At 50.6% G+C, this 16,595-nt stretch overlaps 1 protein-coding gene across 1 annotated transcript in view; it reads left to right on the plus strand.

The window, feature by feature from the left end:
• MAPK1 (mitogen-activated protein kinase 1) overlaps positions 1 to 12,614 on the plus strand; it is a gene marked incomplete at its 5' end in the record, with an annotated part of 92,547 nt that extends 79,933 nt beyond the window's left edge. The window contains 3 exons of the mRNA XM_079717550.1: positions 5,832 to 5,941; positions 7,760 to 7,885; positions 12,442 to 12,614. Of these exons, the coding sequence (XP_079573676.1) occupies positions 5,832 to 5,941; positions 7,760 to 7,876 (227 nt within the window). The 3' untranslated portion in view covers positions 7,877 to 7,885; positions 12,442 to 12,614. The remainder of the gene's footprint in view (positions 1 to 5,831; positions 5,942 to 7,759; positions 7,886 to 12,441) is intronic.
• Positions 12,615 to 16,595: the final 3,981 nt, after the last annotated feature.

Below are 16,595 nucleotides of genomic sequence, written 5' to 3' on the forward strand. Positions count from 1 at the left end.
CACGGGTTCAATCCCTGGTCTGGGAAGATCGCACATGCCTGTGTGCTACAACTACTGAGGCTGCGCTCTAGAACCTGCATGCTGCAACTACTGAAGCCCACGCACCTTGTTGTGTTCCGCAACAAGAGAAGCCACCGCAAGGAGAAGCCTGCACACCGCAATGAAGAGTAGCCCCCTACTCGCCACAACTAGAGAAAGCCAGTGTGTGGCAACGAAGACCCAACGCAGCCAAAAATAAATAAATAAATTAATTTAAAAAAACAACAAAACCAAGAAGACAAACATAAATGAAAGGTAGTAGATTTAAAAGTTTAAAATTTAAACTAGATTAGACCAGGTGTGGACAAATAGGTATAATTTGTTCTAGATTGAATAACATTTAAAGAATCCCTGTCCTGTTTTGTTGATGGCCACACACATGGTGGTTAGGTCCTGTGCTCTGCGATTGGCCTCCTGAGTGCAGACTTGTGACCTCACTTTTTCACATTTTCCTCATCTCAAAATTGGGCAAGTTTTACCCACCTCGTAGGATAATTGGGAAGGTTGAGAGCTAAGAACATTAGAGAGGGTTAAGAACAGTAGTTCTTAATGTTAGACTTCTTGTTAATGTTATTAGTGTTTAAAGAGCAGAGAGAAATCTAAGACATCAGTGGATAAATACATGAGCAAAGGACAAGAACACAAAACTTCCATGAAGAGGTAATGAGCTGAGAGGTCACTGTGGGAGGAGCCAGTCAGGAGTTAGCAGTTGAGAGTTTAGTCTGGGCCGTGTTAAATTGTTAGAAATGGCTTCCCTGGTGGCACAGTGGTTAAGAATCTGCCTGCCAATGCAGGAGACAGGAGTTCAAGCCTTGCTCCAGGAAGATCCCACATGCCGTGGAGCAGCTAAGCCTGTGCGTCAAAACTACTGAGCCTGTGCTCTAGAGCCTGCGAGCCACAACTACTGAGCCTGTGTGCCACAACTCCTGAAGCCCGCACGCCTAGAGCCTGTGCTCCGCAACAAGAGAAGCCACCACAGTGAGAAGCCCACACGGAGCAATGAAGACCCGACGCAGCCGAGAATAAATAAATAAATTAAAAAAAAATTTTTAGAAACAACCTCAGCACTAACTGTTCATTGTTCATGGATCAGAGTCAACTGATACATCTACTCAGAGGAATATTATATCAAGTCCCTAAAAGTGATTTTTACGATGTTTTTGTAGCATGGGAAAATACTAATGAGCAGTGTTGACTGAGGAAATAACACAGCCTTTGTTATGTATAATATGATCTCAACTGTGTGAAAGAAGATGCACAGGGAAATCTACAAAACGTGTCCAGAGATGAGCAGTGGTTCCCACTGAGCGATGGGGCTGTGGGCATGGGGTGAGTCGTCACAGACTGGAGGGTCGGCTCTTTGAGGCCTTCTCCATCCACTTCATGAGAACCCACTGGGACTGGCCTCGGCCTGAAGAAGGACTTCACTGGCTCTCGGAACCGACAGGCCCAGCAGGGCTTTGATTCCGGGCGTAGCTGCTTTGACCACAATCTGGACTTTGTCATGCAGCGTTGCCTTCCTCTGGTCCATCTTTCTTGTTAACCAACCTCTTTTCTCGTGGTGACACGATGGCCACCAGCATCTCCAGGCTCACGCTGACCTGTTTCCTGATAGTTTTAGCCCAAGTGTGGGGCTGACACTCACTGCCTCTCTGTCCACACCCTTGACAGTCATTGTGGCCAAGAGAACCCAGTGAATGTGGCCGAGCTGGTGTCACCGCTCCCACGGGCAAGCCTGAGAGCTCCCCCATGGCAAGTGCAGCTCCCCCTGGCAAGTGCAGCTCCGTGTGGTTAGAGGGCAGGGGACACTGGTGCGCAAAGCCAGCAGACGGCTGTCAGCGCGTGAAGAAAGATGAGGAATTCTGTTCTCTCGGTCCCACTTTTGTTTTTCGTTTTTTTGTTTTTGGGGGGGGTTTTTTGGCCATGCCATGTGGCATGCGGGATTTTAGTTCCCCGACCAGGGGTCAAACTGGTACCTCCTGCAGTGGAAGAGCGGAGTATTAACCACTGGACTGCCAGGGAATTCCCCTATTTTTTGAAATTTAAAAAAATGCCCTTCTTGTGAGAAGTCTGTGTCCATTTCTCAGATAATCTGCTATTTGAAAAGCCTCCAGACTTTATTACTGCTCCTGTAAATGCGTGTACATATATATGTTCTCAATGGGATAATAAGCTGTATTCTATTTCATTACCTACAGAGAGTCTCTGTATACAGAGAGTGAGAGTCCTGAGCTGACAATAATAGATTTAGGAGTTTTTTTAACAGATAGCATTTGAAATCCTAGAAGAGGCTGGGGAGGTGAAGAGTGAGATGTGTAAGGAGCTGGACAAGAATCTTCCCTGGGCAGTGCGGGAGGGATGGGGATTCTCGCAACCTGTAGAGGAGATGCACACAGATAATGCCTTGTGAGAATGTGGCCAAGTTCAGCACCTCCACGTGGCACAGAGGCCTCCAGTTCAGGTCATGGGTGACCACATAAGAGGACTGGGAACATGGAGACAGAAAGGACTGAGCCAGGTGAGGGCAGCAGGGGGAGTCACAGCAGGGAGGATCGGCTTTGGGTGGGGAGAGGGTCCCCTCTTTCCACAGAAGGATGCATGTGGATCTGGTGGAGGAATATCCAGGAAAGTCACCCCTGGGGATCTTGATTTTCTCAGAAGGATGTGCTGAGAGGAATGAGGGCCGGTGGGCAGGAAGAGCATGATCCACCCATGTGAGTAGAGAAGGGCTGACCAGGGCTTTCCCCGAGATCTTGGGGACCATGATAAGATTAAAGATCTTGAGTTTTTGTGGCTCAGCAGTTCTTGGTAGTGTGCTCCTTAGACCTCTAAGGTCCCCAAGATCCTTCCAGGGGGTTGGTGAGGTGAAAACTGCTTTCATGGCGACACTGAGGCATCCTGCACCCTGTCCCTTGTGCTGCCATCTGTGCTCAGTGCAGGGCGAGGCGGCAGTGCCAGCCTCCCAGCTAAAACCAGGGCAGCTGCATGTGAGGTGCCCTTGGTGAAGCAGCACAGAGAACTCACTTTGTTGTGTCCTGTCCTTTGTGCCAGTCTTTTTAGTGCTCCATGTGACAGCGCGGGATAAGTGCACGCAGAACACATCTGCCACGTACTGAGTGTAGTGGTTTCCTCAGAGGATGGTGCTGTGCAGTTGTTTGAACTGTGAGTTGAATTAGCTGCTTTTTAATAATTGATCCTCAGTAGTTTTCAAGAGTAGGGCTCTGAGATCAGAAAGTTTGAGAAGCACTGTTGCGGTGGCACAGTCTGCACAGGTGGCCTTTTTCTCTGCCCCTGCTCAGAAATTCGAGCTGAGGATGGAAGTGACAGATGGCAACCTTGATCTGGGATCAGAGTGTTGCTGGGTAGGTGAGATGGCCCCAAAGCAGTGCTGCCAGCCGGGTGACCCGCCCCAGGACCTGGAAGGAGAAGTGACTGATGAGCCGGAAGGGTGCGGTCATGTTGCTACACACACCCCGGAGTTAGAGGGGAGGTGTGGGCTCATGGTCGCCACCAGGGAGAGTCAGGATCGTGGTCGGATGTCATCCTGGCCTTGAAGGGGCTTCAGTCTTTTAGGGGAAATAAAATCTGCATCCAAGGAAGCATATGCACAGCCAGCGTGATTCATACGTCGGAGTGGTGCCAGCGGGATGCTGAGCATGTGGGAGGAGGGAGGCCGGGCTCTCTGACTGTGGGAGCAGCACCTGCCAGCTGCTTCGCATCTCCCCCCCCTCCCCTCCTGTAGCTGCGAGCAGTGCAGAAATAGTGCTGCAGTCAAAAGAGGCTGGAGAGCCAGTCAGTTTTCAAGTAGCAAAAAAAATTTTTTTAAGCTCTTTTCTTTTGAAATTGTTGCCTAGGATTGAACTTGAAGGAACTGAAAGGTCTGTTTTAGGAGTGTGTTAGCTGCAGAGCATCCAGTTGCCTTGGAGTGCATCCCTCCTTAATATCAACAAGACTTGGAATTTAAAAACAATGCTGTTAGACTCTTGACTGTGGCTGGGCCCTCGGCTTCTCCTGACATGGACGGAGGTTATCTGATCTCAAGGCAGTCCTTGGAGAAATGTCTGTGAGCTCTAGGGGAGGGGGCGGGAGCGGGAAATGAGGTCGGTTTTAGTACCTGTGTTAGGTATGGTAGGGCTCTGAGGCCCAGCAGGTGTGTTCGCCCGTCTACCAGTTTAAAAATGTACTATTTGTAGAAATTCATTATGTGGGCTTTAAAAAAAACGTACTGGTTTTCACACTTCACTTTATGGACATGAAAAAAGTCCTTTGTTGTGTGGAATTTCTCATCATATCCAACACACAGTGCACCACATCGATGATCTCCTGATTGAAGGTGAGTGGGGTGGTGTGCAGGGATGTGCACGTGGGGGGTCCCCGACCTCGGGCAGTGGGGCACCCCACCCACGCACTCTCTCCCAGCGACTCCCTGGCCAGCCGCCGGCTGCTCTCCATCGGGGAGCACATTTCCTAGTGACTACAGTGATTTTCCATCACCGTTCTTTATCCTAGAGCTTAGAGTCGGGTGCTCATTTGCAGATGGACAAGGTTGATAACCTAATAAGAAACTATCACCATGAGGAACAAGGCTTCATTAAGTAGATACCAGTGCTTTTGTTTTTGTTAGTGTCAATACATTTTCTAAAAATGTGTGTTCTTTAATAATTACCTGGTAGTTTTTTTTTGCGGTACGCGGGCCTCTCACTGTTGTGGCCTCTCCCGTCGTGGAGCACAGGCTCCGGATGCGCAGGCTCAGCGGCCATGGTTCATGGGCCCAGCTGCTCCGTGGCATGTGGGATCTTCCCGGACCGGGGCACGAACCCGTGTCCCCTGCATTGGCAGGCGGACTCTCAACCACTGCGCCACCAGGGAAGCCCTACCTAGTAGTTTTTAGATTTATTTTTTGGAGCCCTTGGATTTCTCAGGGGTGTCTCAGGGCCGTGAGCATCACTGGTCTGAGCATTGTTAAATAAAAGGAGACAGTTTTAAAAGAAGGCCTCTTTTTACCTCTTTACCAGAACAGTGATGTCTTTTCTAGCATGTATTCTCCCTCATTGAAACCTACTTCTGACACTAAATACAGGAAGTATTTTGTCACATGACCCTTAACGCTGGTCCCAGCCACTGTCAGCCGTGCCCCTTGGCTGTCCTCGCGGCCTGAGGTGGTGCCTAGACACTCTGCAGAGGCCCCAGGGCAGGCTGCTCATTGGCCACCGCCTCTGGCTTGTTCCTGTTGGCCCTGCACTTGCTGCCTTGCTGCATTGTCGACATGAAAGAGGTGGTCAGGGCTGAACTGCTGGCCAGGTCGAGAGAATACTTGTAGTTTGGGGCCTTGGAGAAAGACGCCAGGCTGCAGAGCAGGCCAGGGGGCCTGTGCTTTACACACGTCTCTCACCCAGGACCTGGAAGGAGGAGGCTGAAACCACATGGGAGGTAGTGACCATTGCAGAAGTGACTTTGGAGTTGACTTAAGAGCAGTACATACATAAAACCTCTGCTTTTGACCCTGCGAGCAGAGCCGTGATTTAGGACAAGGCCAGGTTTTGGGGGCAGACTTGGGCTTGAATCCTGGCCACTATGTGGAGCCTTTGCTGAGCACATCACCTTCCTGAGTCTGGGTCTCTACTAACAGGTGCTCAGACTCAAGCTCAGAGATGGAACAGGCACCCCTGGGTGGCGGGGGCTCTTTTAGCTCGGTTGTCTTGTGGGTCAGTGGACTTAAACAGAAAGACAAGAGAGTATTTCATTGACTGTTTCTTTGGCTTCTCACCTCTGCAAAACCTTTCTCTTTATAGCTCTGGATTTACTGGACAAGATGTTGACGTTCAACCCTCATAAGAGGATTGAGGTGGAACAGGCTCTGGCCCACCCATACCTGGAGCAGTACTACGACCCAAGTGACGAGGTAAGAGCCTGCACCCCCCCGGCTGAGTGGCCCTGCCATCATGTGCCTGAGACTAGTGCTGTCCCCACAGCCTGAAACCCCTTCCTCTAGGTCCTCTGCACAGGGTGGGGCCGGGGAAATGGAGGGGGGGGGGGGAGCACAGGCAGGGAAGGGATCCCAGGACTGTGGTCACGGCTTGTGACAGGAAGGGACATGGAACTGCAGGACCCGCCCTGAGGGTGGAGGGGAGGAGGGGACAGGTCAGCCAGGACAGTCCCACCAGAGCTTGGTGGCTTCGTGTCTGCCTCCCTGTGTGCCTCCCTAGAGACACGAGAGCCTGTTGTGATGAGGAATCTGGTCGCAGAGGTGCGTGTGCGAGTCTCCAGTGCACACTGGGCATCCAGGTGAAGGTGCTGCATGTCGGGCATCTTCTGTCCAAAAGTCCCCATTCCTTGGCTCTTTGGTTCCTCTGGGGGCTCACTTTTAACTTTGTTCTCTGGAGGATAATGAAGGAAAGTGCAGTAGGAACCAGAAATGTGGATCTTTCTAGTTGAGGCTCAAATGCATAGACAGTAAGCCTTCACACTCCTGTTTTTAAAAAAGGGAGAACCAAGAGGAGTGTGTTAAAGGGGAAATGGAACAGGAAAGGAAGAACTAACTACAAAAGTGAAAAGCAGTTACATGAAAAAGAGAAAGAGGAAATCAGAGGAAGCATTTATCAGTCAGCTTCCCCTTCCACAGCCTTTCCAGGAAACAGTTGACACGACCTCCGTGGTACATAACAGGGCAGCAGCTGAAAACATGGGACCTGGGGCTCTTACTGCCCTGTGAGCTGGCAGTTTCCTAAGCCCCACGTCCTACTTTCAGGCTGGGGTGGTACCGCACACCCCAAGGGGGCCAGGTGGATTAGAAGGATGGCATGTGTAGGGTCCCGTACGTCGAGCCCTCCTTCAGGGAGGGGAGCTGCTTGTTTTTCTCTTTTCCCCCTTTCAAGAGGCCAGGGCCTAGCGCAGAGTTTGGGGTGTACGTTTCCTTCCCCTTAATACCTGTTGTGAGGGTGACATGGATAAGGTCTGGGGGTGCCTGGTAACAGCTGTATCGTCATCAGGTTCTGTAACATTGCATTCATTTGGAGGGGGGTGCTTACAAATCAAAATATTAACTGACTAATTACATCTTTTATCATTGAGTACGCATGGAGGTTTTTTGATATGAATAGACAGTATTAGCTTTCTGGTTATTTATAGAGAAAGTATACTAAAAAAAGCAAAAACTTGCAGAAAAATACAAGAAAGATCACTTTGTAGTCTTGTTATGTGGTTATCATTATTAAAATTTTGGAGTGTTTTCTTCTCAGTCTTACATTTCTATATCTAAATTTTAAAAATAAAGTAGAGTTCATTCTATTTAACACAAATACGGGCATTTTGCCATGATTTTCACCTTGCGGCTTCATTTTTTAATGGCTCCATAATATTTCTTCATATAAAGATACTGTAATGTATATAATCAAATGTATTTATTCAAGTATTGAGGGTCTTGATTGTGTACACATACTACCACCAGCAGCAGCCCTCCCATCACAGCAGATTCCTGTGGCTGCCGTGTGCATGCAGTGCCTGAAGACATTGGAGAATAACGTGGGGATGTTCCCTCTCACTGGTTCGGGGCTCTCGGGAGGTGCACTTCCGCGACTGGAGCACAGCATAGGGCTGCTCATCACAGGTGCCAGTCCTGCCGTCTCAGTTCCAAAGCCTGAGCTGTGGTCTTTCTGTGGAGCAGTGAATGACTGCCTCAGCCACAACCACTTTTGTCTAAACGTTCTGTTTTCTTTTCAAGCCCATCGCCGAAGCACCATTCAAGTTTGACATGGAATTGGATGACTTGCCCAAGGAAAAGCTCAAAGAACTCATTTTTGAAGAGACCGCTAGATTCCAGCCAGGATACAGATCTTAAATTTCTCAGGTACCTGGAGCTTTAACCATATAGTATATCCTAGCAGAGGAGACAGGTAAAAAGCATTCAAAAAGAGGAAACACAAATCTCAATTTTAGAGAATATACGGAACGGGAGAGAGAGTGGGGCTTGTTGTGTTAGAACTCTGTAGAAATGAGCAGTGAGATAAAGAATTATGACCAAGGGTTGAGGCACCTGCTGGGGAAATGCTTTGGACAGACCAGCCCGGGACAGCTGGATGGCCGGACAGTGGGGTTTGCAGACAGGTGACCGAGGGGGCTTCGGGCAGGGTTACAAAGTGGGGGTTCTGCAGCGGTGGGCATTGGGGGTTCTTAGCTTGATCTTAAGTCCATTCTCGCCTGCCTGGGCCTTTTTATTTATTTTCACATATGGGGGTCAGGATGAGGGTTGGTCTGAGGTAACCTGTGTTGGGCAGCGTCCAGGCTTGAGATCAGAAGCTGCTTGAGGTATTTCACACAGAGGGTGTGTGATCAGTCAGGAGGCTGTGGAGGGGCTGGAGAGCAAGAGGGGGGCGGTGGGGCTTCCTGCAGATGGGGGTCTGCAGGGGCTCAGGGGAAGCGATGTGAGCCAGCATCTGTCTGGTCAGCAGGCCAGGAGGGTGCCGGGCCCCTGCCAGAACTGCAGCTGTTAGAGCATCACCATTGCTGAGGAGGGTCAGGAGCCGGACTGCCACTGACCCAGGGACCTCAGGGGCCTGAGTCACCACCGCCCTCCAGTACCTCTGAAACCCAGGACCACCCTCCCAAAGAGCCATGTGTCACTAGAGGCAGAAGAAGGAAGGCTTTTCCTCTCAGTGCCTGCCACTGGCAGTCCCACCAGAAGCAGCTGCCAAGGACAGGCAGCGGTGCTAAGGCAGGGTCCCAGCCCCAGTGCAGGGGACAGGGAAGGGCAGAAGGGGGGCCACAAGCAGATGCGATCAGCTCACCTACTCACAGAGCCACCAGGGCCGGACCAGGGCAGAGAGGGTGGGAGAGGAGCTTCCAGACCTGGGGCTCAGACTGGGGTGTGGTCGGGAGACTGCAGGGGAGTGAGGGGAGCAGAGCCCGAAAGACCCCGATTCCCTAACCAAGCAAGGGAGGGGGACTGGCAGGCCCTTGCTGGGACACACTAGAGGCCAGACTCCAAGCCCGAGCACATGTGCCCCCAGCAGCCAACCTTCAGGAAGTGTCTGAGCAGGAAGGGGAGATGCCACAGGGGACAGGGAGGCCAGTCCAGTGGGGTTGGAAGCGTTCATCCATCCACACCTCACATTGGGACAATCTCTTGAAGAATTTGTTGCACACAAGGCACTGTGCGGTCATTCACCGACAGAAGGAAAGCAGCCCCTGGGACCCAGCCGTTTTCACCCCTTCCTGGCCTCTCTGCCTGCATTCACGGTGGGGGGATTGTCTCTGCCAGGGGCCTGCTCTCCCATCCCCGTGTCCGTGCCAGGTCGGCCTGGCTGCGTTGGGTGAATAAGCTTTTGTTTGGCTCTTTACAGATTAGGCCACTCACCCCTGGCCTGGAAGGTCGAGCTGAGCAACTTTCTGCAGGGTCCCTTCCATGGGTTGCTTTCCTGTGTGTTCGTGGCCCCTGATTTCCCTGCCTTCTGGTTTCAGGGCATACATGCTGTGTGCTCACCCCAGTGAGCAGAACAGACAGGACTGAACGTGGCCCCCAAGGAGCACATGGCCTGAGAGGGGAGAAAGTCACAGACCGTCATGCACATCTTTGGTGTAGAACATCTGGGGGTGATGGAGCTATCAGTTTGTCATTGTTCATTTAATCCCTGTCACATACTTGTTAGTGCCGGGTAGGAGGGAACGGATGGGTAAGACCCAGGCTTTGCTTTCTAGCAGTCTGATGGCAGGACCCGGGGAGTCAGGCCCAGCATTGTGGTGCTGCACCAGGGGAGGGTTTGGCCCCAAAGGTGCAGAGCGCCGGGAGGGGGCGCCCCGCTGGTGGGGAGGAGCCCGCCTGTCCTCACAGGTGGTCTTAGGTCCTGAAGTGTCAGGGCATCTGACACTGGGCAGTCTGGGTGGTGGGACCTCAGCAGGGACTTGTGGGGTGGCTGGTCAGGCAGCAGGCACAGGGGACCGTGACAGTGACCAGGGTCCTGGGCCGCAGGACAAGGCTGCTGACTGGATGCCTACTGGAGGCCATTAGCACACGGGGACCGAGCCCACCCGGGGCCCACCCCAGCTCTGAGTATCCAGGGTTGGGGCCTGTCACCAGTGGAGGCGGTGGCAGGGGGGTTGCTCTGTGTTTAGTTCACTTCCTCCAGGCACACAGAAGGCACAGAATGTGCTTGTAGCCTGATTTTTTTCCCAAACGTTTTTTAAATGACAATTTTCACCTATTCTGAGAAGTTGAGGGTTTTACAGTAGACACCCATATTCCCACCACCCCGATCCTATGATTAACGTTTTATTAAAGTTTCTTTGCCTTCTCACGTATCTGTCCATCCATTCCTCCATCTACCCATCAATCCATCTTGTTTTTTTCTGTGCATTTCAAAGGAAATTTCCAACATCTAGACTGACTTATAATTTAGTCATCTAGGATAGAAGAGTGAGTGCAGAGGAGGGTGGAGCGGGGGCGTTGTTAAGCTCTGGGCCAGGTTCTTTCACAGACATTGCCTTTTGATGATCACAGCAACGTTCTCTGAAGTCAGCACACAACCCAGGTCTGCGATTGACGAAACTGAAGGAGTGTGTTTAAGCATTTTGCTCAAGATTATACATCGGTGGCAAAACTAGGCAGAGAGTCCAGGTCCTTTAAACTCAGAAATCTTTTTTCACCTAGGTTTGCTCCCCAGGGAGATGGAGGGACCGTGGGTGTGAGTTCGCAGTCTGCAGCGAGGGCAGAACTGCGCAGAGGAGAGCCTGGAGGTGACGGTGCTGTGACACACGGGGCCGCCGGGGAAACATGCTCATACAGCTGTGGGGGCTTTGCTGGAGGGGACAGCAGGGACCGCTCCAGGGGAGACCCTAGGTGTCCCCTGCTCGCTGATGTTCTTTTTTTCTTTTTTTTTTTTCTTGCGGTACATGGGCCTCTCACTGTTGCGGCCTCTCCCGTTGCGGAGCACAGGCTCCAGACGCGCAGGCCCAGCGGCCATGGCTCATGGGCCCAGCCGCTCCGCGGCACGTGGGATCTTCCCGGACCGGGGCACGAACCCGTATCCCCTGCATCGGCAGGCGGACCCTCAACCACTGCGCCACCAGGGAAGCCCTCTCGCTGATGTTCTTAGTGGCGGCTCTGAGTGATTGTAAAGGGTCAAAGTATATTCATTATATTTTGTTCAAGGGGCTCTAGTTTAGAAATGTTTTCACTGGAAAGGTAAAAAGGTGTAAGTGGTTAATACATTGTGATAAGTCTCCGATTCCTCCGGCCTTGGGTCAGCCTCATCCTTACAGACCATCTCCTTACCTGCTTCCCCGAGAAGCTGGGGAAGAGGAGGTGGTGCCTGCCTTTCTTCCTCCTTCGCCCGTCACTGGACTTTCTCGGGGGGGGGGGGGGACTGATTACTAGGGGCATTAACCTCTTGTTTCCCTTTGGTTTCATTAAAGATAAAAGCATTTAGGGCAGTTTTAGTTTTCTGTCAGCTGCTAGGTGTGGCTGCAGTTCATGGTGGCATGCTTAACAGGCCCCGTCTCCAGGGGAAGGAAGGTCTGCTTTGCTTGCATCCTGACGCACTCGATTACCCTCCTGCTGTCTCCATGCGGCTTCGTCGTGAGACAGAGAACGTGCACTTCTCCTCCCCAGGATGGTCCTCGGAGTGGAGGGAATTCCCACGTCCACCCGCGCCCCACCCCCAGCCGTCTGTGCTCACAGCTGAGAACTGCTAGTCTGTAAACGGGTGGAGTGGATTTAACCCAGAATATAATTTCCTCAAGTAAAATAGAGATGTTAGGAGAGTGATGGGGGACCTCGGGGGCCTCCTGAGGGATCCTCAGGTGTTTTCAGGGCCAGGGGGACCTGGCGGGACAGCAGCTATTGGGTCCCCTCCTGCCCTTCCTGGGTCCAGGCCCACCAGCTTCACGCTTCCTACCAGCACTTGATTGTGCTTGTTGTGCTTAGTCACAGAAAACTTGAGCATTAAAAACAACACACTTTCTGCCTCCTGTGTGGTTGATTCTGACCTGCCTGCTCATCCAGAGAGAGAGACGTGCTGAGAATAGGAGGCAGAAGCGTTTTCCACTTCACACATGTGTTTACAAAGATTCTCAGACTCTGGTTTGGACCGTTGGTTAATAAATAGCATCTGGGGAATACTGACGCCGGCCTGGCTGTGAGCGAGCATGCGTGTCTCCCCCGGAGTATTCTGGAAACATCCTCTGTTAAACGTCTGAGAGGAGGTGCCCGGGGGTTGGGGGGTGGAGGCAAGCCCACCCTTGAGGAGCCTCGGGTGTGACTCGTGCCACGTGGTTCTGAGGGAAATGACCTTTCCTGCAGGAGTGTTTTTCCTTTGCTTTTTCACTCTTCCCTTTTCCTAGCACTGCTGCTGCTGCTTTTCCCACGTGGTTCACCCTTAGCTCACAGTCGGCCTGTCTGTTTCCCAACAGGACACGGGCTCCGAGGACGGGCCACGCGCAGGCATCGCTGTTCTTCCTCCCAGCTCCTGACCCCGGGCCTGTCTCCAGCCTGTCTCGGCGTGTCCACCTGACTCCTTTGAGCCGTTCGGAGGGGCAGTTTCTGGTAGTCGTGGCTTTTATGCTTTCAAAGAATTCCTTCAGTCCAGAGAACTGTTCCTGGCACCCCTGTGTGTGTCGCCCTCCGGTGACCTGTGGCAGTACGTACTTCAGGGCACCTACTGCTCACCTTGCTTTAGTCACTAATCGCTTTCTGGTTTGAAAGATGCAGTGGTTCCACCCTCTCTAATCCTCCCTCCCGATGCCCTGCTGACCCTGCCCTCACCGTCGCTCACTGCGTCTCACCTTCCGGGAGGGCGGCCGCTCCTCGGGCACTTTAAGGCAGTGACGGCCCCTCTTTGCACTCCTCTCCCACCCTGCCGGGGCCCCTGCAGCTCGTGCTCCCGCCCCTGGACCCTGTGAGTGCTCGGCAGCACCTCTCCTCGTGTCATGTTAAGCCCTAGCAGATGTAAGGTATATGTACTGCTTGCCCAGCATTTAGAAAATTCAGTCCTTTTTCTAAATAAAAGGAAGAAGTCCTGCATCAGGCAGTTCTACCTGTACCATTTACAGGGGCACAACACTTGCCAAAATGTGTTATATACAGTTCTGGGTGTTTGCAAGACTTATGCAAAAAGACGTAAAGTGGCAGCTTCTCTCGGGATTTGGTGAGAGGTGCGCGAGGTCATGCAGGCTGCCCAGGTGGTATGGGGCTGAGCTCCACGCCCACTGGGCACAGGTGCCACGGGCGCTGTAGCCACGCTCGACGCCTGAGGGTCTAGCAGAGAGGAACACTGCGTCTTTCAATGAGAAAGTGTACACTTCCTTTTCCTCCTACAGCATGTCAGCATCTCAAGTTCATTTTCAACCTACAATATAACAGTTTGTAATAAAGCCTCCGTGAGCTCACGACTGGAGCACTGTTCTGTCGTCAAGTGCTCGCTCACGTCTCTGATGTCACTGAGCTCAGGCCGTCAGGAGCAGCTAGCACTAGGTCCTGCGTGCGTGGAGCCCTAGCCCCTGCCCTCCTGAGCCCTCTAGTGTTTGTTCCCGCCGCCGCACCCTGTGGTGTGGACTCGGTGTTCTGTCCCCGTGCGGTGCCTCCTCTTGACTCCCCCACTGCTCTCTGTGGTGAGAAATCTGCCTTGTTCAGTAATTACTGTACCCTCGCATGACTGTTACAGCTTTCTGTGCGGAGATGACTGTCCAAGTGCCACATGCCTATGATTGAAACAAAAAATCTATTGTTACCTCTGAGTTGTGTTCCACGGAAAATGCTATCCAGCAGATCACTTAGGAAAAATAATTCTATTTTTAGCTTTTCATTTCTCAGCTGTCCTTTTTTTCTTGTTTGATTTTTGACAGCAATGGAGAATGGGTTATATAAAGACTGCCTGCTAATATGAACAGCAATGCACTTGTAATTCATGGAAATAAATGTACATCTTCTATCTTCATATTCATGTTAAGATTCGGTGTTGATTTCCTCTGGATTAGCGAGTCCAAATGGACAGTCAGGCTCAGTCTGTGCTTTAGAACAGAAAGGCTTGCAGGCCTCCCCTTCCCACCAGGCACTGCCCAAACACTTTGCTTTACGTCAGGTGATTTAGAAAGCATTTCTGGAGGGTTCTTTTTTCCTTCCACACAGCAGAGAATCAATTCTGACATGTTCGTTTCTTCAAATCATAGGTCTACAGTGTTCTGTCAGGCTCTGATGAAGCAGCCCAAATGTCTCAGGTTGGATTCTCTGATTTTTTCTAAAGAGGGCCGGCCTGTGTCCCAGTTGAGTGCTGGGAAGGGCTCCACCCCCCACCCTCCAGCCCAGCGTGCTGGTGCTCACACCTCATGGGCCAGAGCAGGTGGCTGACTCATCCTCAGAAATCAAAACTACGTCTAGGTTTTTGCCCTGAGATACGTGATTTTCACCTCCATGCACAGAGCTGCCTTGTGAAGGTCCACACAGCATTGAAAAGATACAGAGATTTGACTGTTCCTCGATACATTTTTAAAGGAGCATTGATAGTTTTATTGCTTTTGTTTCTTTGTACTTTTTAAATGGAATGTTAGCAGTATTATGAGGTTAACCTGCAGTCCTCTAACTAGAAAGAAAGCCATAGCCTTGGTTACTAATCCCTGGGGACTCTAGGCTCTTTTCCCCTGGTACCATGGAGTCAGATGGGCATGAAACCACTAACTGCGTTCTAGAGCCCCTGTAGCCACAGGTTGTGTGCTTTTTACTAATCATGCCAAACTTGGTTTAACAGGTCAGGGAATTGTCTTAACCAAGGTACCTGTGAAAAGTACTAGCTGTTAGGTGTGAAAGACATCATTTGGATCTTTCACCTCTAAAAATGTACAGGTTAGGTCATCTAAATTCATGCTGGTGATCCCGAACGCCTCCATTACTGCTCCGCGCAGATAAGTTTCAGACTGATGGCTTTTTTGGTGTCTAAAATGTAAGCAAAAAATTCCTGTCGAAACATTCCAGTCCTTTCACTTAGTATGAAACAAAATACCTAGCAAGCCAGCAGGATGGACTTGAGAGAACTCAGGATGACTGTGCAGACACAGCCTTCAAAGCTGGTAGAGACACGCAGACCGTGGACGTGAGGGTAGAAGATCACTGCGTTGGTGCGCAGTGTGTTCACGTGACTCCTGCTACTGCAGGCACAGCGACGGGTGTGGCGGGGCCACAGTGGTCGGTGGCTGTCCCTGAGGCAGACAGGTGTATTGCCTACGACAAGCCGAGTACCAGTCACGTGCAGACCATTCAGAGGAGACTGACCTTTATTTGCTACGTGTTAATACAGATTTTAAATTGGTAATTTTTCTATAGTATGGTAATAGTATGTTAATACACATACATATGCACACATGCTTTGGGTCCTTCCATAATACTTTTATATTTGTAAATCAATGTTTTGGAGCAATCCCAAGTTTAAGGGAAATATTTTTGTAAATGTAGTGGTTTTGAAAATCTGAGCAGTCCTTTTGCTTATACATTTTAAAGCATTTGTGCTTTAAAATTGTTGTGCTGGTGTTTGAAATATGATCCTCCTAGTACAGATGAGAGGCGTGTCCCAACAGAGGAAACACGCTGCCTCCCTCACTGCAGCCAGCTTGGCATCATGGGTCAGAGACGGGAAATCCAGATGGATGCTGTAGGCTTGCACCAGCTTCCCTGAAGCTCGTGGCCTTTTCTGTGCTGTTTATCCGTGTAGGGCACTCAAGATCTGAAACTGCTTTGTTATCTGCTTTGTACTGTTGGTGCCTTCTTGGTATTGTACCCCAAAACTCTGCATAGATTATTTAGTATAATGGTAAGTTAAAAACAAATGTTAAAGGAAGATTTTATTAAGAATCTGAATGTTTATTCATTATATTGTTACAACTTAACATTTATTTGTGGTATTTGTGATTTGGTTAATCTGTATAAAAATTGTAAGTAGAAAGGTTTATATTTCATCTTAATTCTTTTGATGTTGTAAACGTACTTTTTAAAAGATGGATTATTTGACTGTTTATGGCACCTAACTTGTAAAAAAACAAAAACTACAAAAAAATTAGAATCATTAAATTGTGTCCGTGTTACCAAAACAACATGGTACTGTGCATGTCTAGTTTAACTGGAATCTTCGTACATGAAGATATGGAGTCACCTGGTCCTTTACTACATTTCCCAAGCAAGTGCGTCTTCTGGTTTGACTTTGCTCGTAGTACATGGTGGTAGTACCGTCAGCTGGTGCTCTGGAGGCACTGGAATCCTAGTCTGTCCAGAGTGGTCTTCAGACCTTTGGCTGTAGGGGGAGAAGGCAGTGCCACGTGCATCTCCTCTCATCTCCCTGAACTTCAGCGACCCCGCTGCTGGGCAGGTGTCACTGGCCGCCTCTTTTCAGACCAAGAAATCATGACCACGGGAGGGACTGTTGGACATTTGGTTCCTGTCACTGTTGGGCATCGTGCGGTGGCTTATTTACGAGAAAAGATACCAGCAGTGTCCACGGTGAGACAGCAGGAGCTCGGCTCTGGGCCTCGGACCCGCAGCTGCACTGTGGAGCCGGCACGCTCGCCTTGAGCACGGTGAAGGT

The sequence above is a fragment of the Hyperoodon ampullatus genome (genome assembly GCF_949752795.1).
Source record: "Hyperoodon ampullatus genome assembly, chromosome: 13".
Lineage (NCBI taxonomy): Eukaryota > Metazoa > Chordata > Mammalia > Artiodactyla > Ziphiidae > Hyperoodon > Hyperoodon ampullatus.